Source organism: Seriola aureovittata, chromosome 6, assembly GCF_021018895.1.
Source record: "Seriola aureovittata isolate HTS-2021-v1 ecotype China chromosome 6, ASM2101889v1, whole genome shotgun sequence".
Classification (NCBI taxonomy): domain Eukaryota; kingdom Metazoa; phylum Chordata; class Actinopteri; order Carangiformes; family Carangidae; genus Seriola; species Seriola aureovittata.
The window spans coordinates 19,075,794-19,099,613 of NC_079369.1; the positions used below are offsets into that span (position 1 = coordinate 19,075,794).

The window sequence follows — 23,820 nt, forward strand, 5'->3', positions numbered from 1 at the left end:
CAGCACAAAGACTGGAAACACAGGCAACCATCAAGCCTGGCTCTGTCCAAAGATTACATCCATCTACCAGCACCTAAAGTTAAAGTTCACAAACTAACACGCTGTATCTCATTTGTTAGATTTTACTTCACCTTTGGACAGAGCCAGGTGTTTCCTCCTGTTTCGCATTTTTGTGCTAAGCTATGTTAAGCTAATCAGCTGCTAACTGGCTGTAGCTCCACTGTACAGAGAGCGGTGTGAATCCTCTCATTTAACGTTCGGCAGGAAACTGAATGAGCATTTCTCCTAAAATGTCAAACACTTTCTTTGAAGTACTTGTAAAGATTATTAAGTACTTGCAAGTTTAACTTTACCAAGTATTTCTGTTCAGTAGAGATGAGACAGGATGTGATATTATCATAAATTAACGGTGTGAACTAAATTTTACTTTTTGATATATGTATATATATATATATTAGGGCTATAACTACCAATTATTTTCAGTATTGATTCATCTGTTAGTTAGCCTTTTTTTCAATTAACCACTTAGTTAGAGTTAGAGCCATGATGTCCTGAGATAGCTTTTTATTATATTTGATCCATAGTCCAAGTTTACTACAACATAAAACTGGAAAAACATGTCAAATCCTCAAACTGTAACCATCAAATGTTTGTCCTTTGTCCATTATTTTTCTTTCAATCATCAATTAATCAACTTACTGTTTCAGCTCTAATTCCATTTAATACATTAGGCCTACATATTCATTTAATAATATATACAGACATCTTTACTCCCAACACCTGTGCTTTACCCACGGCACCAAACCAATGACAGAGATAATTTGAGCACCCCCCCCCCCCCCCCACACACACACACACACAAACGCACACACACACACATACAAACGCACGCACACACACACACACACACACACACACACACACACACACACACACACACACATACACACACACACACACACACACACACACACACACACACACACACCCCCACCTCACCGGCTGTAGCAGCTCCCTCAGAGTCGCAGATGAGGCAGCCAATCAGCAGGATCCCGCTGAATCAAGTCAGATAGAATCAGACAAACCACAACTGAAGAGGAAAATGTGCACCTTCAAAATAAAATTAAAAACCATTACTAACGCCTTCATTTTGCACTTTATTTGTATCTATCTTCGTTTCACATTAACCTTGAACAATAACATCGAGCTTTAAGAAAAATCAGTCTCAGTCTCAATCAGTCTGCCAGATTCACTTATTTAATAAAAACATTAGTTAAAATATCAATACAGCATAGACAATAACTAGCAGTTTTATTGCGTATTTTGTTAAGACATATTAATCAGCATGGTCAGATCCATAATCTAGATGTATCCACATCTTGGCCTTACAGTTGACCTTTGACTTTTGCATTCGCAAAAAGTAAAAAAAAAAAAAAGTCTTTGGGTCTCTGGGAAAGTCTGGTGGCAACCAGCCAAAGAAAGAAAGAAAGAAAGAAAAAAGAAAGAAAGAAAAAAATGGGAAAAAAAAGAAAAACATCTTCGCCACAGAAACCTTTAATTTGAAAGCCATTACCGGAAGTGTAATCGTTGTGATGCAGCTTATTTGACATTAAACTGTAGCTCTGTGGTTCTGGAAGTGGAAGAAGTTGAGTCTCCTCAGTCATCCGCCGGCGCCGCCTCCGCTCCGCTCCGCTCCGCTCCGCTGCTGAGGACAGACTCACACAGCGGAAACTTCTGCAAGGGGACGCGGGAAGGTAGGTCACCAATCCCGGCCGCACTCTTTGCTTTTTCATGCACAACTCTGGAGGAAAACGGTACTGACATGATGCTGACAAGAGGCGGTTTCTAAACTCTTCAAAGCTCATTCCTCCAGAAAATATTCCTGCAGAGACTTTGAGTGTCGCCCTTATTTAGTCTTTTAGACTTTATAGTTTTGTAATTGTTGTGCCATACGGTCATGATTTGCACCTGTATGGACATAATGTTGTCTTATGGTATTTGTACAGTGTTTCTCTCAAAAATCTACCATTGGATTATCCTACTCTTCCCCTCAAGAGCTCTTACTTACGGCCGGGATCTCCTCATTGGCTGATGACAGGGCAGTCAGTGTGTGTGTGTGTGTGTGGGGATGATGTGGCCGACAGCAGACATCAGGTACGTAAGTGAAGGGTGGCATTGTGTCTTTCACCGGCTGGGGGAGCAACTTTCAGTTTCTCCCTGATGTAAAAGAACTGCAGTAATACTATAGCTGGTTTCAGAAGATATTGTACTATTATCACAACAAAACTGTAGAGTATAATTTATGGTGCATGCAACCTCTCATAGGGATTACAGAGATACTTTAGATGATGTTAAAACTCACTTTTTAGACTGATAGATGTGCAGTAATCTGCAGTATGACATGTATGTGCATGTATGCCAATCTGTGGTCCCTGATTGAACAGCAGAAATGATAGATGAGTCATTTCATCTGCTGACTTTGCAGAAATCTGCAGGTGTATGTGATACACTCTTGATCTTTGTGCAGTATCATTCTGTTTCATTTCACTTTGGGTGAAAGTTTGTTTAATTCCATACAAATGCTTCATTTCATTAGAGAGATACCAGACACCATTAACAAGAGTTAGCATATCCTCTAATACCAGACACTGTCTTTGTGTATGAGTTTAGTCATCCTCACTACACCTCACTGTGGAACTCATCGGGATCATTTTTATGTAACATAACATGAGGCTAAGGATTTCTGTGGCATTATCAACAAAGAATCTGTTTTTAAACTGGTTTGACGGTTTCATGGCCGCTCCCAATAATAAGGTTAACTGGATGCATTTCTAATATTGCACACCTTTTCCCCAATCCACACACATTTGCAGCCTTCCTTTGCACTGCATCTTTGCTTTTTTGTGATCTAAGGTTGGTTACAGAGACAGATAAATAAGTCAGTTAACAACAATTTTATTTTGATAATCATTCATCATTCAAGTAATTTTTTAAGTAATAAAGCTTTTTCATAGTTGTAGCTTCTCAAACGTGAGTATTTGCTACTTTCCTTTGTCTTATGTGGTAGTAAAAGGGGTATTTTTAGTGTTTTGGGCTGTTGGCAGCTCTAATGCAGATATAAACTGCACAGAAATGAATATGATAAAAGACAGAAAGAGAAAACCTTCCACTACCATCTGTGCTCTGTTCCCAGTGCTGCTGGCTGACTCACTTCGTGTCGAGTCAGCTCTCTCTCTCACTAAATATTGTTTCAGACTTGAGAGGCACATTTTCAGAGTTAGGGGAGCACATCCGAGGTTCTCCGGCCTGTTTATGTTCCCACTTTTCATCTGCACACTGTTTATTTGGGGAAATTGAGAAAGGAATGCCTGCCTCTTTCTTTTCTCTGTCTTTGTACCAGACAGAAAGTTTAGTCTGAGATATATCCCCCAGTTCTTTGTATTAATTCTGTCACCTGTTTTGTGTGAATCTTCACTTTTTTTTTCTAATAAGGGAAGAATTGCTGCTGAGGCAGAAACACTGCATCTGACTTGTGACATTTGTCTCATGGGCCATTTGATCCCACAGCCTCATGGTCTTATTAAGAAAGAGAAGCTGCACCGCTGCTTTAATGAAATAATAAACTGAACCTAAAGCTGATTCATGAGCTACTCCCTGATCAAAGTGCAGAGAGAGAGAGAGAGAGAAAGAGAGAGTGTGTGTGTGTGTGTGTGTGTGTGTGTGTGTGTATGTGTGAGAGAGAGAGAGAGAGTGGGGGAGTACTAGACTTGAAGCTAAGCTGAGGGACATTTAGCATCTGTTTGCTCTGCACAGACTTTACTTTGAGCCGGTCATATGGCTTTGATTAGTGTGCTAGTTTTCGGATAGCTCCACTCTCCCTGGCAACAGTTAGAGACAAGGACAGCATAGTTAGCTCCAGTCTTTAAAGGAAAAAAAAACTCACTGTACATCCTTTTCGCCACATGAAAAGCACCAGTCAGTGCTCACTAGTAGATGACAAGATGAAAAAATGATGTGTCAAAACGCCTCTGCGTCCACTGGCTTGATTACATTGCAAATTTGGCCCACCCTTAAATTCCCACCTAATTATCCTGAGCGGTCCAATTTTTCTCTCTCTTGTTATAACAACGACCCCTTTCTTCTCCCCTCCTTCTTTTCTCTTTTGCAAATTGTGATTGCGTTGGAAATTGTGTGGCCTGTCTGCAGCTCGGACCACTTTCTGTCTTGGCCGTGATTGCAGCTATATGCTCGATAATCATAGTTCATCCAAGCAAAACACTGAGGAGAGAGAGTCAGTGTATGTGCTCACTTGGCCTGCTGACAAACATACGTTTTTTATTTCGCCCAAAGTGATACAGCCCAGAGGGAAAGTTTTGCACAACACACCATGGAAGATGTACGACACCATCACCTCTGCGTGACAGCTTACTCTTAATTTAGCTGCATTTCTGTGCGGTTTATAATGGAGCAATAATTTACCAAGAAGGCAGTGCGTGCATGTTGTTGTGGGGATCTTTTGAACGCTGTCCACAAATCTTTTTAAGCAGCTTTACTTGAAAAGCATCGAGGGACAGCGTTGGGGGGTCCGGTCTCTCCCTCGTTCTCTTGTTTAAACAAACAAGGGGGGAGTTAGTGGTAATGAAAAGCACTTGATATCAAGCTGCAAGTTTAATAACCCCACAATAAATCGAGAGCGGGAGCAGAAGTAATGAAAATGGAGGGGAGTTTGGCTTGTGCAGGAAATGACTGGGAGAAAGCCTGAGGGAGGGGAAAAGAGAAAGACTTTCAGTTGTTCCACGTATGAGCTGCAACAGTACAAAGACCCCTCAGTGTTTTTTAAGCAAGTTCTCCTTCTTCTGTGCCTTCCCATTGCTGTTTGAAATGAAATGAGAGGCACATTAGGGCTTTTTTTTCAACTCATTCCTCCACACTAAGTTCAGGGTATTAACACTCAAGAATGGCTGTCCCAGCTGGCTCGAGCAGCTTACACTCTTACTGTCTCTCTTTCATTCCCCTTGGGCTTTGCGCTCGTTTTTTTTTCCTCCTCTTTTCAGGAGGCAACTTGTTCCCCCTGCTCTCGTCACCAAAAAGTTTCCCATCTGCTTCCGATTACCTTTGGCTGCAGTTGGTTAGCCGCCAGCCATCTGGGCCAGTGTGGCGTCTCTGCTCGCTCCTCTCTCCCCAGACTGCTGTGAGGGGTGGGGATAGGGGGTGGGGGGAGCCAGGGACATGAGTGAACTGGGTGGGCAGACTTTACTGGAGGATAGCAAGGGTTGGGTTTTAGCTGACACTGCAATCCAAAGCCAGGAAACTCAAGTCAAAGAGAAGGGCACCCATGAAAATGTGACTCCTGATCATGGCTCAGGTCTGTTTTTGTAATAGGTACTGTGGGTCTGAGGAAGTCATTTTCCATTGTTACTATAAAGCAGACTTGCTCTATGTTGGTCTTTAAGTAAAAAAAAAAACAAAATCAAATGGAATAGTGCTCATTTAAAATTGAACTTGAGGTTTATTTATAGCACAAGACAGTCAAATAAGTAGTGTGGAAAATGAGCAGATGCCCTCTTTCCAAGATTTAAACCTGTGATTGTGATGAATATGACTGGCATTGTGCAGTACTATGCAGACGATAATCCACTGTTTTTACCGAAAAAGCTGGGTACCAACAATGTGTCCTGTACTATGTCTTGCCTTGCTGAAATTAATGCCTGAAATTTCCTGCAAGTTAAATTAGAGATCGCTGAAGCTTCAGCTGCCAGTTTAGTAGGAACACCTAGCTAAGACTAATGCAGTCTCATACAAGAGTCCTGCAAAGAATCCTCCTTTAAGAAGGTTATAATGTTCAGTTTTTGTTGAAATTGTTTTCGAGAGGTGTTGATTTGAGGTTTTTAGTTTGTGGTGCTGTTGAATTGCATTTGGTTATACTGAGAGGTGTTTCTGTACATTATAACCTTCATGAAGGTAGAGTTTATCGCAGGACTGAATGTTAGACTGCATTAGTTTAAGTTAATGATATAAACTGGTCCCAGCACTTGCATATTATCATGAGCTCCGAGCTCTCGTCTTTTGATGCTCAGGTGACTAAAGTGGTGCAGTCCTGTTTCATTCAGTCGAGACATTTAACCAACATTCAATCATTCTCTTTATTAGAAGATTTAGAGAAAGTCTTCCATGCTTTGATCTCCTCCACATTGATTATTGGAATGCACTTTAGTCTGGACTGCAATTCATTCAAAAATGGCACTGGCAGGCTTTTAATATGTCTTAAGAGAAGTAACTTCAGTACACCAATCCTTTTGGAATTAATTCTAAGAGTCTAATTGCTGCTTGAGGTCCTCTGGTTCTCTGAACTGATTGTATTCTGTTTTTATTGTTTTTTATTTAATTATCATTTTATCTCATTGACCTTTATGTGTCAAATCTCAGGGAATCTCATTGTATATGTATAATGTTTTTAAAAATGAAAATGAATCACAAATATTGATATGAGTATCTGCCTCAAAAACTCAGTCTGAGACAGAATATAATTATTACAGTGCTGTACCTTTTGTCTTAGATGTAAACAAACTTCATATGGACACTCATACCATCCGTCTGCTAGCCAGGACACCAGCCAATTAGTAAGCTGTACAGTCAGGCAGCCAGCCAGCAAGTCACTCAGCCATACAACCAACCACCACAGTCAGCCAGCGTAGCGGTGATGGCAACCTGCTGCTCCTCTCAAATTGGCTCATTTTACCCCCAGAGCCTCTGACATAATACTCACTTCAAGCCGTGTTTGGGCATTAAGTGCAGCTTTTTACAAGATCAATGGCTTCCTTTGTGTTTGAACTCTTTCCGGTGGGCAGGCAGCTTAAAGAGTGGGGCCTCAGGGGCCCCAGGTTGGGACCTGCTGTTGTCTCTGGTCATCAGAGTGAAAGACAGGGTGTTTGCCCTTCGCCAAAGCCAAGATTGATTAGCTGAGGGAACAATGCAGGACTGGGCGGTCCTTTACTGGATGCTGAATATGAACTGGGTAGATTTGTCTTGTTAGACTGGGAACTGCATGGGTCAATGGGATCTCATGCTCTCTCTCTGTCTGTGCATCTATGTCTCCCTTGTTCCTCCCTCCTCTTTGAGCCTAAATCCGTCTCTCCCCTCCCTTTCACTCCCTTTCCTGGCCTTCCTCTTGTAGTCACTAAACAGTTTCTCTTCTACAGAGCAGCAGAGAGGAGTCTAAACCTGCCATTGCTGCTGAGCGCCTTGGGAGATCTGTCCAGGCTTTTTCTACATCTATGAGGACTTCTCCAGGATCCATCGCCACTCACTGACCGACACACTGTAGAGGCTGCTATGTCTATCTGAACTCTCAGCTCCTCCTGCAGCCATGGCCCAACAGAGCGCTGAGCTGTCCCACTGCTAGGCGACGGGGCATCCGAGAGGGCAGGAGACATGTTGGGACAGAGGCCTGGAAACCACTGCACTGAATTCAGTTACTATAGCAACTACTGTAGTAACCATGGAAACGCTACGGAGGACTGGTCTGGTCTGCACTGTCATCGTCATCATGGTTGCCATCGAGGTCGCAGGAGGTCACAGAGATGAGTTTGCTCAATCACAAGGTGAGAGGAGACAATTATAATTTATAGGTTTGTGTGTGTGTGTGTGTGTGTGTGTGTGTGTGTGTGTGTGTGTGTGTGTGTGTGTGTGTGTGTGTGTGTGTGTGTGTGTGTGTGTGTGTGTGTGTGTGTATGTGTGTGTGTGTGGTAGTGGTGGTGCTGGTGGGAGGGGTGGGGGTTGCAACTGTCTTTCCACTGCATGGCACTTCAAGGTAAAACAGTTTACTTGTATCGCTAATGAAGTACCGCTAACTTGCTGACAAACACTCTCCAATAACTTCTTCACAATGAAAACATCTCACCGGGTCACCAGTGGGACGCTTTTAATGTAGAGCAGCCACAGCAGGACAGATTCGGTTTGTATTAAGAGTAAGTTCACACAGCTCTGGTACTGCTGAAAGGGATCAATAAACAGTAAAAAAAGAGTGGTAACTGAAAGTACAAACAGGAACTCAGGAGTTAAACAAAGCTCCAAACCACAGTGATTCAGGTAGACGCGACAAAAATACAGAGACTCTACAAACAGAGATTTCTCTCCAGTCTCCAGCTCAGGAGACCAGCACAGTTGGACACAGCTTGCAGCTTGGCTCGGTGTGGCTTTCCCCTGTTGTGAGGCTGTAGTGGAAACACTGACCAACCCAGGCCAGTGGAAACCCCCCCCTAACTACTGCCTCTAAACCAGAACATCAACTCTGGTAGGGAGTTGAGATCTATCAGACTGACAGACTTGGACCAAGAAACCTTGTGTTTTACTGTGTTTTACATGAGATAATAATCCTGTGTAAAACCTGTATTTTACTCATTGTGGATGGGACAGTATGGATTTGTGATATAGTAAACAAAGCGAGAGACACGTCTCTTTATGTTTTTGACTAATCAACCAAACGACATACAAATACAAATCAACATACTTCATCATAGTGATGCAAAATCATGTAAAAATATAGTTATAGCTGTATAGAAATCACTGTTGATTGATTGATTGTTTGATTTTCAACATTGCCCGCAATGGCCTTATGCACTAAGAGATATTGACGGGATGGGTACCATGGTATAAATGGTATTGCAAAATCTCATATAATAGATGAATTTATTTATATTATTGTCGTATGGCTGAACCCTAGACCCATTCATATCCTTTTTTTTTACATTACTGTCAGTACCTCAACATTTTTCTACACCTAACTGAGAGACATGAACATGTTTTTCTACAAACCCTTTTTTTTTTCATTTAACAAAAGAAACCAAAGTGTTAGATGGTTTCTTAACACAAGCAGCAGTTTTTGAAACTATTGAGGTGTGATTCGCAGCCCTACCTGTAACAACTTTACTGTTATACCTATTACTGCACAGAGCTGTCAACACTTATCTAACGCTGCCCCTGTTGTGTTTAGCCTTAAGACTAAGCAGAGCAGCTGGGTCATATTGTAGGATTTCTGTTTGGTTACCTTAAGCAAAATGCAACAACTTAGACTCAATCATGTTCAAGTATTCCTGCAGCTGCGAAAAGCTTCCATAACAATTCTATCGTTACAGTGTAATAATTTTACAGTTATTATAGAAACGTGTGTTCACCCTTTCCCACTAAAAAACCGCAGTGTCAGACTGGTGTCCCACCTTAGTCTAAAGCCAGGGTGAATAACACAGGTTGAACTTTTCAAACCAATTCAAGTTTAATCTCTCATCACTCTGTGATGTGTGAAAAGAGTTTTAGAGACCTTTGAATTAGACACACTATTAACCTTATTCTTTGAGGTCTCTATAAATAGTGGGGAAACATCAGTGGTTTATTGTCTGTGATCCTGACTTTATAATGTGGGTTGCTTTCATTATTTTCAGTCTTTTTGAGCAACAGTACTTTAATGATTTTTATGGTCAAGGTTCCCAGGGTGAAATCTGTTCTTCATTTGAGTTAGAAAAAAACATTCTTAATGCAACCCATGTTAAGAAATTCACAATAAATACAGTTTTTAATTTGTATTTAATGTGAATATGTGATTATAATTTAATTTTGTTTTAAAGATAATCATGTGTTCCATAGTTACTGTAATTGTTTTTATTTGTAATTCACATGCACAGTGCTCAGATGAAAAAAAATTTGGCGAAATGAGCCACAGAAAACGGTTCAGGGTCTGACCCGGCTGTCTGACCAGCTGAGGCACGCTCCAGGCCTGCAAGTCTGGGCTGCTGAACTTGAACTCTGCCTCCACAAATCATGTTGCTGTGGCACAGCCACGTGCCTGCCCCCCCCTCCTCACCTCTCACCACACAGTCTCTCTGTCTCACTCAAATACACACTGAAGCTGAAGCAACTGAAATCTCCTGAAGGCAAAGACATAAATTCCCTGAGTGTCCGTGTCTCATCACCCAGAACAAGGCTGTGATTGTGCATTTCCTAAACTTAACCTCTGACCCCTCACTGCCATCTGTCTCCAATAGTCTGCCACGCTGCTTCCTTTAAATAACCCACCGCTCAAACACTGACGTGGCTCAATTCGTCAAAGACCTAAGGACACTTCGTACAGACATTTTGGCCTTTAAAGCTGAACTAATTTATATTTTTATTTTAAAAATGGATTGAATGACTATGTCTAATGTGAAATGGGTTGCTTGAAAAGATGAAACCACAGAAAATTATCACCCAACACTGCAGTTTTTTTAGGTCATTGTTTTGATTTTCTGGCCAGCAACTGCACACATCAATTTTAGTTCCAGCAGCAGCGTTGTTCCAGTGAAAAAGCTCTGAAAGCCCATTGTATGTTTCCTGCCAAGCACCAAACAACAGGCTGACACAGTCTAACTAGATGATGAACATAGTGAAGCAGCTAAAGAGCCAGATATTTTCTTCAGGAGTTGGTGGAGACCAAAACAGAGCTTAAAGAGGAATGAATATTGGATTGCATTCATCAGGCGCACAGAGACATCACTATGAATGAATGCTAATGTTGTGCCATGTCTGCTGGTTGCGTCAATATGCAACCTTTTGCTAACAAGTTCACCACAACCTCTCAATAGGGTGATCATACGGAAATCTGGTGTTGTCAGCTTGTTCTGTTGCCCCCAAGAGGGCATAAAAACCTATTAATGCAGCTTTAATAGGACGTAATGACACTGAATTAGCGCTTCCTTGTTTCCACACAGCATTGAAATGGTAGATGTGTGCCACTATCAAAAATCTGATTTAGTATATTTATCGTCTATAACAACCACAACAGTTCTATGTTGCCATGTGCTACTCTAACTGAAGGTGCAGCGTTAAAGGCAGTAACAAAGAGGCCTCAAATGTAAAATGCAGAGTTCTGCAAATTTATATTTTTATTCTGTTTTAAAGATTAATGCAATATTCACAAAACAAGAAACATCTTAGCAATACATTTTTTTATTTTCCCTCTACTCTGACCTCTGGACTTGACTCTTGTCCAGCCCTTGGCTTATATTTTAACACTGATGATAACCCCTTTGAGTCATTTTTGATTAAAACTCCTACAACAGCAAATGAAATAATGGTAAAATTGCTAGAAACATAAAATCTCTCTCTGGTTCATTTTGTTAGAGTCTGTGTGTTTATTTAAAAAAGTGTCCTGCTTGTCTTGTTTTGACAGAACCCACCAATTCAGAGAGCAATCATGGTCATTTTGTACACAGAATCTATTATATACGGTACTATATACTATACTGTTTATACAGTAGTTTGTACAGTCATTATACAGCCACTTATCTCAGTTGTGATAAAAAAGAGAGGCACACAGAGTGAAAGAGTGATTTAGTCTGGGGGTTGGATGGGTGAATGGACTAAAAGGAGACTTTGACCCTGAATATGTTTGAAACTGTATTGAGACCCAGCTTTTGGTGGACTACTGTAGCTCCTGTGTCCTACATGGCCAAAAGTATACAGACACTGGAATTTTACCTCCGTATCTGATTGTTGAATGTTTCATTGGAAACCATGGGCAAAGCTTTCAACAATATTTTGGACCATGGCTGCTGAGCTTTCACCCTTCGGCCACAAGAGCACAAGTGAGGTCCAATACTGATGTTGGGTGATAAGACCTGGCTCACAGTCCCTGTTCCAGGGGGGAAGATTACTTGTTTATGGACCTGGCTTTGTGCATGTTTTTAAACAAGAAAGGGACCAATCCAAACTGTTGCAACAAAGTTGGAAGCACACTATTGTCTAAAATATCATTGTAAGCTGTAGCACTAAGATTTCCATTATTTTGCGTGGCACAGTCCTCATAGCTGCTCATGTATTCAGGTAGTACCAGTAGCAACTTAAGTTAAGTCGGAGTCCAGCTTTCCTTTTTTGTCACACAAAGTTTGTAGGACCAAAAACTTGTATCGTGTGTCACAGTCTCTGAAGGTGCAAGAATATAAGGGATTCATTTAAAGCGGTTATAATAGATATTTTCATTACAGCAAAATCAGATGACTGTGAAAACAATGTGACAATGTGAAAGGGGGCGCGTGTTATAGTGAGTTTCAGCTCATTGTTTACATATCATAGCGTTGTTTTCGGCTGCTGTTTTTAGTGGAAAGTCTCGAAGAATCCACTGTAAACAAACAGCAGACAATAACAGTTAGCAACTAGCTGGTGAACATAGTGGAGCATTTAGCATCTAAAGAGCCAGATATTTCCCTCAGGAGTTGGTAAAGACCAAAAACAGAGCTAAAAGAGAGTGAATATTGGACTTAAATTCTTCAGTTGGCCAGAAACATGACTCCTACTCTTATTGTAAATCAACAACAGTTTGACGACAGGTTCTCCATATCAATCTAAAAGGTGATGATTTGACAGTGTTGTGTTGACAACTTGTTTCCACTGTCCTCAAGCTGCCAAAAAATCAGTTACCGCAGGTTTAAAACGTGAAACGTTAAAGTGTGAAACCAAAAACATGAAAAACAGCCGCAGAAAATCAGCTCTCAAAAGTATTTTGACAGCAGTGTCCACATACTTTTGAATGAAAGACATGAAAGACAGACAAAGTGAGAAAGACAAAATGAGATTGAATTAAGCTGCTGGTTGTGATATGCAATGTCATTTTAAATCCTCCTTTCCTCTGAGGTAATACAAGAAGTGTTCTAGCTTTTAATGGGATTATTTCTTACTCTTGTTGTTTACACTGAATATTTGTAGATTCTTCCTCGTGTTGTAGTTGTTTCAAAAGAGGCAGAGCAGCAGCGTTTGGTCTGAGGTGCCATGGCGGTGTGCCTGGGATGGAGGGAGGGACACTTTTCCATCCAGAATATTTCCTTCCACTATTTGCATTTGGTGATAACAGGACCAGGGTGATGCCCTGTTCATGGGTGGATATGTATATTTATCAGCACAGAGGCTTCTGTATCTCACTCTTTTAGCCAGGGAGTGTCTCGTGTTAAATTTAGCAAGCGTGTTTCCATTCTCAGTCTCTGTTTGGCTGTATGCTTTGATGTCTACTCAACATTTTCAAATGCTGAATGAACACACTGTATTTTACACTGTTGGTTACTGCAAGGTTGCCATTGGGTCAAGTTGCGATGTGTTGGAGGTAAAATATCAGATATGTACTGGGTAATACTCTCAGGATTGACAAAAAGACAGGGCAGGAATAATTGTGTGCAGAATGTGATGCAAACATTAACACATGTTGTCTTGTTGGTTTTCCATAAAGCTGGATTCCAACCAAGTGTATAAAGTGACAGGGTCACAGGGAATAATTTATTTACATGTACAGTAACAGGAATTATCCCAGACATAAATGGGAGAAACAGGCATCTTGATAGAAAGCAGTGGTGCAAACTCTTTAAACGCATTCCTCATTCGCCTTATTAAAAGTCATTAAACTAAACTGCTGCAGAAGGATTGATATATGTTTATGCTAAAGAAATTAGATGAAATTATATGTAAAAATAACAAGCAAGGGTATTATAACTGTACTTAACCATGCATGTAACCACCTTGTCTTCCAGTAAACTGTACACATGCAAATGTGATTAACACACCAGTTTTTATATGATGGTTTCATTCTGTCAACAACAGACACTGCTGCTTTGAACGCTGATGTTCTGACATCTGGTGTGTATCTGTTACAATGGGAGGCAACATAAACTATCAGAGAAACAGTAGCATGATAATGATTTTATCAACTTCTACTAGTAAAGTCACTGTTTCGCTCTATTTTTAGATGTTTAAAAATCGATGTGAAGGACTATATGTGTCTTTTTTCCCATGTGGAGCAGACAGATTTGCTGTGGGAGCGAGAGGAACTACTTGGAAATCCTGCAGAGGAGGTTTAAGTGGTTTTTGAAAAAGCACTTCCGCTCAAACCTTTAGTTCAAACTGCAGACTATTTTTTTTTTTTTTTGCTGGTTTTCATTAGTCCAGCAGTTTATTCTGTGTGAGGTCTGATTAATTTCTTCCATATCTACTTTATTACCCTCCCTTCATTTTCTCTCCAGGAGCTTTTCCTGTGCTTCAAAGGTAATGGTAATACCACCTGCCTGATTACTTGCTGCGGTTTGTGAGAGCAGGACGGATGTGTTGTGGGAAAAAGCTCAGAGCTCTTAGGAAGGTGATGCTTTGGAGGAAGTTTAAGGAATAGAGTCGATGAGATTTTGGTGCAAAATGTAGTCAATATTTCAATTAAACATTCTGTTGCTATTAGCAACTACTACTAGCACTTACACTGCAACACCAAGTCTCGCGGTCATCATTTTGTCAACTCTTGATGTTGTCGTCTTTTATCAACTCTGTAACTGACCTCGTTGGACCATAACCTGTAGGTGCTACCTACATTAAAGTCATTAAGGGTTTCTGTAATTTTAGATGTTAGATATGTGTTTCTACGAACAGTTTAGGGTAAACCTACTAGCTAGCTGTCTGAGGCTAACATGTTGCTAATGTAACATTCTAGCTAGCACTGCTCTAGGGGTAAATTCACATTACAGTGGAAAAACTAGGGTTTGCGCTGCACGTTCTGCATTGGTTGGCGCAGTATTTACCACTGCACTAAACAGCGTAACCCAAGCTACAATGCTAATATCGTGAGCAGTAGATTGCTGCGTTTCATACTTAAAAAGTGCTGTTGTAACAAACTTGGTAGCCGCATCTGTATTCAGATTTTGAGGATGCGGATATTTAGTCAAATTTAAGTCTTGGTCTTGTCATTCATCTTTCAGTCCTAGCAGTGGTCAACAGCGATTGGATGCGGCCGCAAAGTTCAATTAATTTGAAGCTTGGCATCTTAGGTTAATACCTCGAAAATGAGTCGATATGTGAGAGTAAATTCACTTTTGTTGTGAACAAAACCAAACAAAACAGGTAAATTAAAAGAAAGGTTTAGTAAGTTGTTGATCAAAACAGGGTTAGGAGAGTGAAAAAACAACAGACAGACAAAAACTAGGGTGCAGGTGGGTGTGCAGGCCTGGTAATGAGTAAGCTTGGGAAAACACTGCTGAACAGGAATAAAATGGCAGGCTCTGAAACGACAGGAGTGTTAGTGGCTGACAGACAAAAGAAGTGAAAAGTTGCTTTCCACATTCTGTATAACTGTAACAGTAAGTAACAGTACCTTTAGTCCAAATCTTGTTAAATGTATTGCATGTTTTTCCAGTTTGTAACCACTATCATTGAATTGGCTGTGTTTGTCCAATACTGTTCTCACAGTTTGGAAAAACTGTGTTGCTTCCAGTAAAAACTACACAGGCCATCCTGCCTTCTTGAACCTTTACTGGAAGTTTAGCTCGCTTCATAGCTGTGTACCTATATAGTGAGGGAAGAAACTCAGAGACTCATTTACCATTTTTGAAAGGGGAACAAGGCATCATCCATTTTTGTTCTCATGATTGAAACCACTTGAACACTGGGCATATTTTGTACTAAAGTTCCCATGTCCAAAATACAGTACAGCCTCACGAGTTCCATGTGAAGACAGCATTTGTAATTGTGCTTGCTGTTTATTCATGCCAGACCTATCCGCTGCCTACAGAGTGGTTTTTCCCGGTACAGAGCTCTACAAGTCTGCACCAAGGAACTCTGATCTCTGGGTATTTACTCTGTGTGGGAATGGGCTGTTTCTCCACCAAGTGAGGCCAAAGGTTTGATAAAAAAAAAAAAAACTGGGCTCATTTGCCGGTGACCTTTCCCCGTTAGTTAGCTGTTTGGAGCTATGTGTGTTTGGACAATAAATCTCCACCAGGCCCCGGCACAGACTGGGACAGACAGGAAGTATACAGTTTCAGGGTAACTATGGCAACATCCCTTTGGCCTCATGAAGGAGAGGGTACTTGGAGTGGAGGGGCCTTGTCAGCAATGGGCCAAAAAGTCAGCAAGTCTCTCTTTGCCAACTGGGTTACTCTCTCAATAAAAAGCCCTGTAGCTTTGTTCAAAATAAGTAACTCACAAATCCTCGTCTGTTTTTAATTAGAGTCAATTAGATTAAGCTGAATTTGGCTTTTTAAGTTAAACTGTGATTGTGGTTTTATGCTTTCCTTATTTCTCTTTCTCTCTAGCTGCCTTCCTGTCCAGTCTAGGCCAGTATGAGATTGCCATCCCAGTACGTGTAGGACCTAATGGCGAGACGCTGGATGCCGAAATGCCTGAACACCACAGAAGAAGACGACGCAGCACTGAAGACAGGCTGCCTGACTCTGTATTATGCTTTTTAAAATTGTTGACCGTACTTTTCATTCTTCTTTTCTTTCTGTTTGTCTCATATTTATACACAATTTTAGATTACTCTCTAAACTACTTAACATTCCGAATCAAGAGCATTCATAAACTAAACTCTCATTTTTGCCTTCAAGCTCTTCTACCAGCTGTCCACGTCACGTAACAACTTCCTGCTGAACCTGACACTGCAGGGAGGCCTGCTGTCCCGACAGTTCAGGGTGGAGTACTGGAAGAGGGGTCGATTAGCATGGAGTCACCCTTACTCTCCCCACTGCCACTACATAGGACACCTTCAAGACCAGCCGCACTCCAGCAAAGTGGCCCTGAGCAACTGTAACGGCCTGGTAAGACTGAACCCTCCCAGTCTAATCCACAGCTAATACAGTGAGGGAGGTCAGCAGCAGCAGCAGCACTGGCTCAGCAAATAAGGGATCAGATACGCTTGATTCCAACATCAAAGCATGAAGTTTTAACAAACCTTGAGTCTAAAAGCCGTAATCTTTGGCCAAACCAACTAGTGTGATCCGCTAAGTGAAATGATCTAGAATGAAACTTCAGGTACATCTGAACCTAATCTCAAAGGAAGGATTCACCCTTCGTCTCTTTTCTTGGATTTTTTAAAAGGTCAAGTTGTATCAGCTTTTAATGGGCATTATACTGTATATTTTGAGGACGAGAAAGGGATGTTCATTTTATCTACCAAGAGTAGCCTCAATAGACCAGAATACAATTCAGCTACAGAAATGCAAAACAAGAAACAGAAACAACAAATGCTTGTTCAGATGGTTGAACAACATGTGAAACACCCTTCTTCCATACCTTTCTGTAACTTTTCCAAAACTCACAATCCAACATTATTGCCCACTCCATGCAGTGATTGGTCAGGTTTGTGGAGGCAAGATTGGTAGAGGTGTTTTTCTGTCATCGTTCAAACTACTTCTTTTCTCACATAACCCAGCCCTGAGGCTGCTGTCATAGAGAGGGTTAAGAAGAGAGAGGAGAAGAGAAGAGAGTAGTTCTAACGTTGTGTGAAGTTGGCATACTTGTTGGGGTGCCTGTTTTGGAAAGTTGTGGGATGCAACCCTTTCAATTCTGATGTCGGAAAGGTGTTGGGGGAAGGAGATTCAGACACTGTTAAAAGGTCCAACAAGCACTTCCTTTGAAGCACACTGAGGCCTTTAACATTTGCCTTTAACAAACAATGTATCAGGTTCTGGCATGTTTTCTTGAGGGTGTTCAAAGGCAGTCTGGGAAATGTAGGAGATATTAACTTGAGCTGTAGTTGGCAATCAGGTTACAGGAGGCAGGCTTTGAGCAAAGATATGAACTGAGGGTCTGGCTTTAAACTTCTGGAAATTTCAGCAGCATTTCAAAGTGGACTTGTTTAGCTTTTAGTGCAGCATCAACTCCCTCTCATTTACTTCCCATCCTTGTGGGGTCATCTCAGCACACCAGAGTAAAGGACTGGCATCTGTTTGTTGACACTTTAAAGTTAGTTCCCTGTCTGACCCACTTGACTGGATATTCTGAACTGCAATGCATCATTTTGTTGATGCATAATTTTCCTGCACAGCACGGTGTAACTGTGTATCCTCTCACTCCAAACAGTCGGCCCCACAATAACAGTTGTATACACAGCTGAGGATTAGATGTGTTCACAAAGCGTTAATAAGCAGCACACGTAATTACTGTTGGTCAAACCAGCATGAGCACATTCACCAGTGAGCAGGCTGTGTGTCCAGAGGAGCATCACTAACTTTATTAAGGGATTAAAGGCACTTTGAAAGCTGCCGCAGTGAGTCGAAGGGAGACACTCGCTCTGACTGAGGCCAACACATTTGAGCAGAATCAAAGGAAGTGTTAGTGTGTCTCTGTCTCACTCTCTCATTTTTCTCGCTCTCATTCACTCTTTCATGCTCTCACGTGTGTTTGTCTGTATGTGTGTGTGTCTGTGTGTGTGTGTTCTGTGGGGTCCTGATCCTTTTCTCAGATGGGTCCACTATGGGGTCCTGATCCTTTTCTCAGATGGGTCCACAGTTCATCATCAGAGGACTCTATAAGAGGGACAGTCTTTGTAGTGAGACAGTGGGAACACAGAGCAATATGATGATCATGTTAGCCTTGTATCTTTAATATGAAAGGATCTCTAGATAAAGAATGAGTGTCATCTTTTCAACAGCTGGATAGTCTGAGATGAACATAGATCTTAAACAGTTGACTTTATTATTGTTCACTAAGGACTTTGTAGATGCCAACATTGTTATAACTGTCAGCAAATTATAGCTAGAGCTTAAGTTTATTTTCATTATCAATTACCTGCTGATTAGATTATTATCACAGTTATTAGTTGTCATTAGTTACTACATGTTCTCTTATTTTTCTTTAATAACCATACAGCATAACACGGTCAAGATCTGCTGCATTGAAAGCTCAGAAATTATTTTGAGGTCTCCTCCTTTGCAGCTTTTAGTTTTCTGAGCCATTGGCACGAGGATCCCTCAGAGGACCTCTGATTCATCTCTGGTTTACCTTAACTTGACCTGCTGATTTGTTTCTCATTCTTCTTTGTCAATATTAAGAGTAAAGGTGATTGGAAAAAGGTTTTATTCCTTTCATTGGTGGATTCATTTGTATTAATTGCTGTATTAACTTTGTGAACTTGTTTTATAATTGCCATGAGGCAGTAAATGTCACTGGGATAATAAGTTAGGATTTAAACTGTCTTTGTACTGTAAAGTTTGTGATATTTGTATCATGATGGCAATTGTCCCTGTTATTCTATTCTATTCTATTCTATTCTATTCTACGAATCTGTCTTTCTGCAGCAGGGGGTGATTGTTGCAGGGGGAGAGGAGTACCTGATTGAACCCCTTGTCTCACCAGATAACCAGACCAGGACAGAAAGGGGGGAGAGAGCAGAGGGGCGCCCCCATGTGGTTTACAAGCGATCATCACTTCGCCATCAGTACAAGGGCTTATCCTGTGGAGTCATTGGTGAGAGGGGAGATATACAGTACTGGTCTTTTTAGGAGCAGCAGTAATGTCCAGACTGGAGTAGTAAATACTCCACAGGCCCATTTGCATAAGAGCCAGCAGCAGAAGATTGTTGTGTGGTTGTGTCTGAGTTCCCAGTTGTGATTGGGTGTGACCAAGTCTGCGTTACAGGGCGTTGCTGAAAAAGCAAAAGTATGTTCAGAAAACTATGTTTTGACAAATAAAAGTTAAAAGAAAAACATCCAACCTTGTGATGTTGGCCTGTGTTCTAGTTGTTCAGTAAAGTGTTTCAGATGATCATTAATCTGATGCAGTGAATGATTCGGCTGGAATGCTGCTGAGCTATTGTCAGGTCCTTATTTCTACATGTGTTTAAAGCCTGAGTGTTTGTGATCTCTCTCAGACGAAAAGCCGATGAAGGGTGCGTCATGGTGGCAGCGGACACTGAAGACGCCTCCCCATCATGTCGGCCGTGGCCAGCTACCTCTGAAGCGCTCAGTTAGCCGGGAGCGCTACGTAGAGACGCTGGTAGTGGCCGACAAGATGATGGTGGGTTACCATGGTCGCAGGGACATCGAGCAGTACATCCTGGCTGTCATGAATATTGTAAGTTTCACAACACAAAAGATGTATATGCACAGTGCATTGAAAAGTCACTTTCCCAGCATCATTGAAGTCATCTTGATGACTTCTCGTCATTCTTGATGAATGACAGGGTGAAATCTCTCACGCATGGCAGAATTATTAAAAGTTTTATGCCAAGTTTCACGCTAAAAGATAATGGGATTGAGAGGATGTGCTTAGGATGATGATTTGTTTTTGTAGCTTTTCTAAGCTTTCAGCAGCAGTCCATCAGCCAGTCATAGTTTGGTGACTTGGCATTGTATAAGACAAAGGAACAGCTTGGAGGCAACTAAGAAACATTTTAGATGAGAGATTAGACTCAGTTGGAAAGAACAGAAATGTCTGCAGTGACAGAAATATGTTTCGCTGTGTTTCTGCTGCCAAGGATCAATCACATATAAACTTGTTATGGCATTTAAGTGTCAAAAACTGATTAAAATAAGTCAGATTTAGGCTTATTTGCATGAATACTGCTTAGAGACAGAAAAAAAAGAAATGTGTAGATTGTTGTGTTGATTTCTCCTTGTGTATGCCACATGTTTTAGTTAGACAAGCTTAGGTTGTATGTCATCATCTGCACTATTTCTGTCACTGGGGATCACTTCACACACAGGTAATCACTCACAAACCTACACACACACATGTTAGGAATGTATCTAATGAAGGGTTGGTCAGCTGCTATTGTCACAAACCAGGTTGCATCTGGAGTGTTACAAACTCATAGAAACCAACAGCGTCTCTTTAGTGGTGTGGAGCAAAGTGGGCCAAATTACACCAGTAATGACAAGTGTCACAGTGCAGCTTTAGTGCTAGCAGTGGTTTTAGCTCTGGTCTTTTTACTGTTTACTGTTGGTTCTCTTAATAATCTCTGGCACTTGTGATGTTGTGGTGCACTGACTTTACAGCTCCTGTGAGACTTTCATACTAGTTTATGTTCTAGAGTGTTTGGTTATAACTTAAAATCAGTCTCACTCGTGCAGCAGAAGACACAGATGTCCCGTTAATCCACATCGATTTGCTTTCTTAACAGGAAAATCATAGCTGAACCAGGTTGTTATTATTTCTCGAATAGTGGTAGTTTTTCATCCATTTTCAAGACTGGGCTTTGTGACTTGACTCTGCTCTAGTGTAATGTGCTCTTCTGGTGTATCAGCTGTTTTTAAGACTGGTCTATTCTTGTTTCCCTGGAGGTCAGGTTGCCAAACTGTTCCAGGATTCTAGCCTGGGGAATGCAGTCAACATTGTGGTGACACGGCTCATCCTGCTCATGGAAGACCAGGTAAATGCTCCTCTCCTCTCCTGTCCTCTCTGTATGTCTCTCTGTGTCCTTGTCCTCATTACTTTTCTGTCCTGACTTTACAAAACCCTTCCCCAGGCAGCATCTATGCACTCCTTGTTTGTGTGAAATTATTGGCTTAAGTATCTTTTCCTGCACCACTCCCGGTGGACTGAGTGTGTAAATGCGTCCTGTGAATGGTGGCTGTAATGAAAGGGACAAGAGGATGTAGGGAGGCGTGGAAGTGGGTGATGGGTGAGGAAAGAAAAAGTCAGGGAATGAGGGGAGTTTTGTACCTGTCAGACAGGACTGCTTTGTGACAGTCAGGCTTGCTACTGTGGTGAACAGTGACCTCTCAGACCATTGACGTAATTCCAGTAATCTCAAAGTTAGATTTAGATGCTGATGGAAAACACATCAGTGTCTAAATATGCTCTACCAGAGGGGATGCACAAAACCAAACATTTCAGGCACTATATTCACTAGACTCTTCAAGATCTGGTCCGTCATTTTACCAATAATTTCAAGCCACACTCAATCAGTCCGTCCTCCACTTTTGTCCAGAATGAAATTTGACATAAAGATTTGAACATTCATGGTGCTCAACGTATGAATCCCCCTGACTTTCTTAATCCTCAGACTTTTCTTCTTGTGCCACCATGAGGTTGACATTTTTGTTTTATCGTGAAATGTCACAACAACTGGTGGATGGATTTCATACAGACATTCATAGTGTTAAGAAAATTAATCCTAATGAGTGTGTTGATCACCTGATTTAACCTCTAGTGCCACCAGCAGGTCAAAGTTTTAACTTATCCAGAGAAATATGTCAATATCTACTGCATGAATTGGCACAAAATTTAGTGTTTGGTGGCTCCTACAGACTTTGGTGTTGGTGATCCCCTGACTTCTTTTTTGAAGTCATGGGTTGAGGTTGATTTCTCTGGTTTTGAGTGAAATGCCTCAAGAACTATTCGCTGGATGATTATAAGATTTGGTAAAAACATTCATGTTCCCCTCAGGATAAATATTAACAACTGTGATCTTTCATCTATGACCCATTTGGTTACATTTTTTATTTATCCAATACTTAAGTTTGTGACTTAATGATACCTGCAAAGCTAATGACATGTCCATTAGCCTCAGCTGTACTTTGTGTTTGGTGCTAATTAGCAAGTGTTAGATAGAAGATGAACTTGAAATACATAACTTCTACACATCAGCATGTTAGCTTTGTCATTGTGAGTATGTTAGCATTCTAATGTTAGCATTTATCTCAATGCACCGCTGTGTCTAAGTACAGCCTTACAGAGCAGCTAGCATGGCTGTGGACTCTTAGGCCTTTTGTTCCTATGTTTGTATGATATGAGTGAGTGAAAGGAGGTTAGAAAGGTCACAGAGTGAGAATCCACACCTGACCAGCTCATAGTTCAGCTCATAAAAAGTGCATGACCTTACCAGCATAGCTGAGCCTTCAGACTACCTAGTAAATGACCTTATTAGCCTGCCATTAACAGCATGTGGCGAGACAGTGTGGTCAGCTCCATCGTAATGTTGACCTTCTAGCGATCTGACAGATGAATCAAATTGAATAAAAGGGGCATTAAAGTGTGGCTTTGAGGTTTCCTCTATAGATGTCTTATTAGGGAACATTTATGATTCATACTGTTCATACTGCCCCAAAATTAGCTCCATAATTTACCGCTCGGATGTGTTCGTCATCTGAGAGATTAAAGAAGTAAATGTTAGGATCATTAGCGGTGTGCAGTATTAGTGTTGTTATTCTTACTGCATGGACCATTGAGGTTGAGGTCGGGGACAGGACTGAGAGTAGTCTGAGTCGAGTGGTTCTGTTGCTGGTTTCCAGGTCTGAAAACGGCAAGCTGCCCCTGGAAAGGAAAACCAGGCCAGCAGTGGGCCCAGAAATGAGGGACTGTGGGATGAGGCAATTACTAGTTATGTCACCACATGCATTCCTGGGTTACGAGTTCTCGCCAGCTGTGGCCAGAAGTGCACTCCTCCTTCTCCTCTCTGCACTCTCATAATACTAGAAAGCACCTTCACTCTAATCCTACATCCACATTAGCTTCTTTGATACAGTGGAGGGAAGTTTTTTAATCTTTTCAAGGCTGGAATCCCAATTTTCCGAGTGTGGTCTCACCATTTATGGCATACAATCTAATGAAATCACTGTCCACTTAAATCCATATACTGTATCTCCAAATTTGGTGATTTTTATTTTTTGAGATAAACTAGAGAATTAAGTATTATTTTATGTAATGAGAAAAATGTATGAGCAATAAGAAAATTCTCTTACTTCTTATTAACCATTTAAAAACCCATTGGATTATCTGGAAAATGTAGTATCACAAAACTGAAAACACAGCTTTTTTTGCTTTGGAGATGCATCGTTTTCACAGGACAGAAAAGACTAACATACTGGGGCAGAAAACAAGACTGAAACGCTGCAATACAGGAAGAGTGGGGCTGGGTTATCATAGCATTGTTGGCCTATCGTCTGATTGTTGAAATCTCCTCTTTGTTGACATTGGAGTAACCGAACATTATTAAAGTATCTTTGCAAAAGCATGAAATTGCTGTCATTGTAATCCCCATTCTATTGAGTGTTAAAATATAAATATGTAACTTTATTTGCCTAATTTGCTCTTCCTTTCTTGGCT

At 41.1% G+C, this 23,820-nt stretch overlaps 1 protein-coding gene across 2 annotated transcripts in view; it reads left to right on the top strand.

Annotated features, from left to right (window-relative positions):
• Window positions 1-1,384: 1,384 nt before the first annotated feature.
• Window positions 1,385-23,820, top strand: part of adamts10 (ADAM metallopeptidase with thrombospondin type 1 motif, 10) — a 52,516-nt gene continuing 30,080 nt past the window's right edge. The window contains exons 1-7 of one of the 2 annotated variants that reach the window (XM_056377930.1): window positions 1,385-1,754; window positions 7,200-7,601; window positions 16,086-16,225; window positions 16,380-16,589; window positions 19,071-19,239; window positions 19,643-19,845; window positions 21,059-21,142. In XM_056377930.1, coding sequence (XP_056233905.1) covers window positions 7,499-7,601; window positions 16,086-16,225; window positions 16,380-16,589; window positions 19,071-19,239; window positions 19,643-19,845; window positions 21,059-21,142 — 909 coding nt within the window. In that variant the 5' untranslated portion in view covers window positions 1,385-1,754; window positions 7,200-7,498. The remainder of the gene's footprint in view (window positions 1,755-7,199; window positions 7,602-16,085; window positions 16,226-16,379; window positions 16,590-19,070; window positions 19,240-19,642; window positions 19,846-21,058; window positions 21,143-23,820) is intronic. The other variant, XM_056377931.1, reaches the window with a different exon arrangement.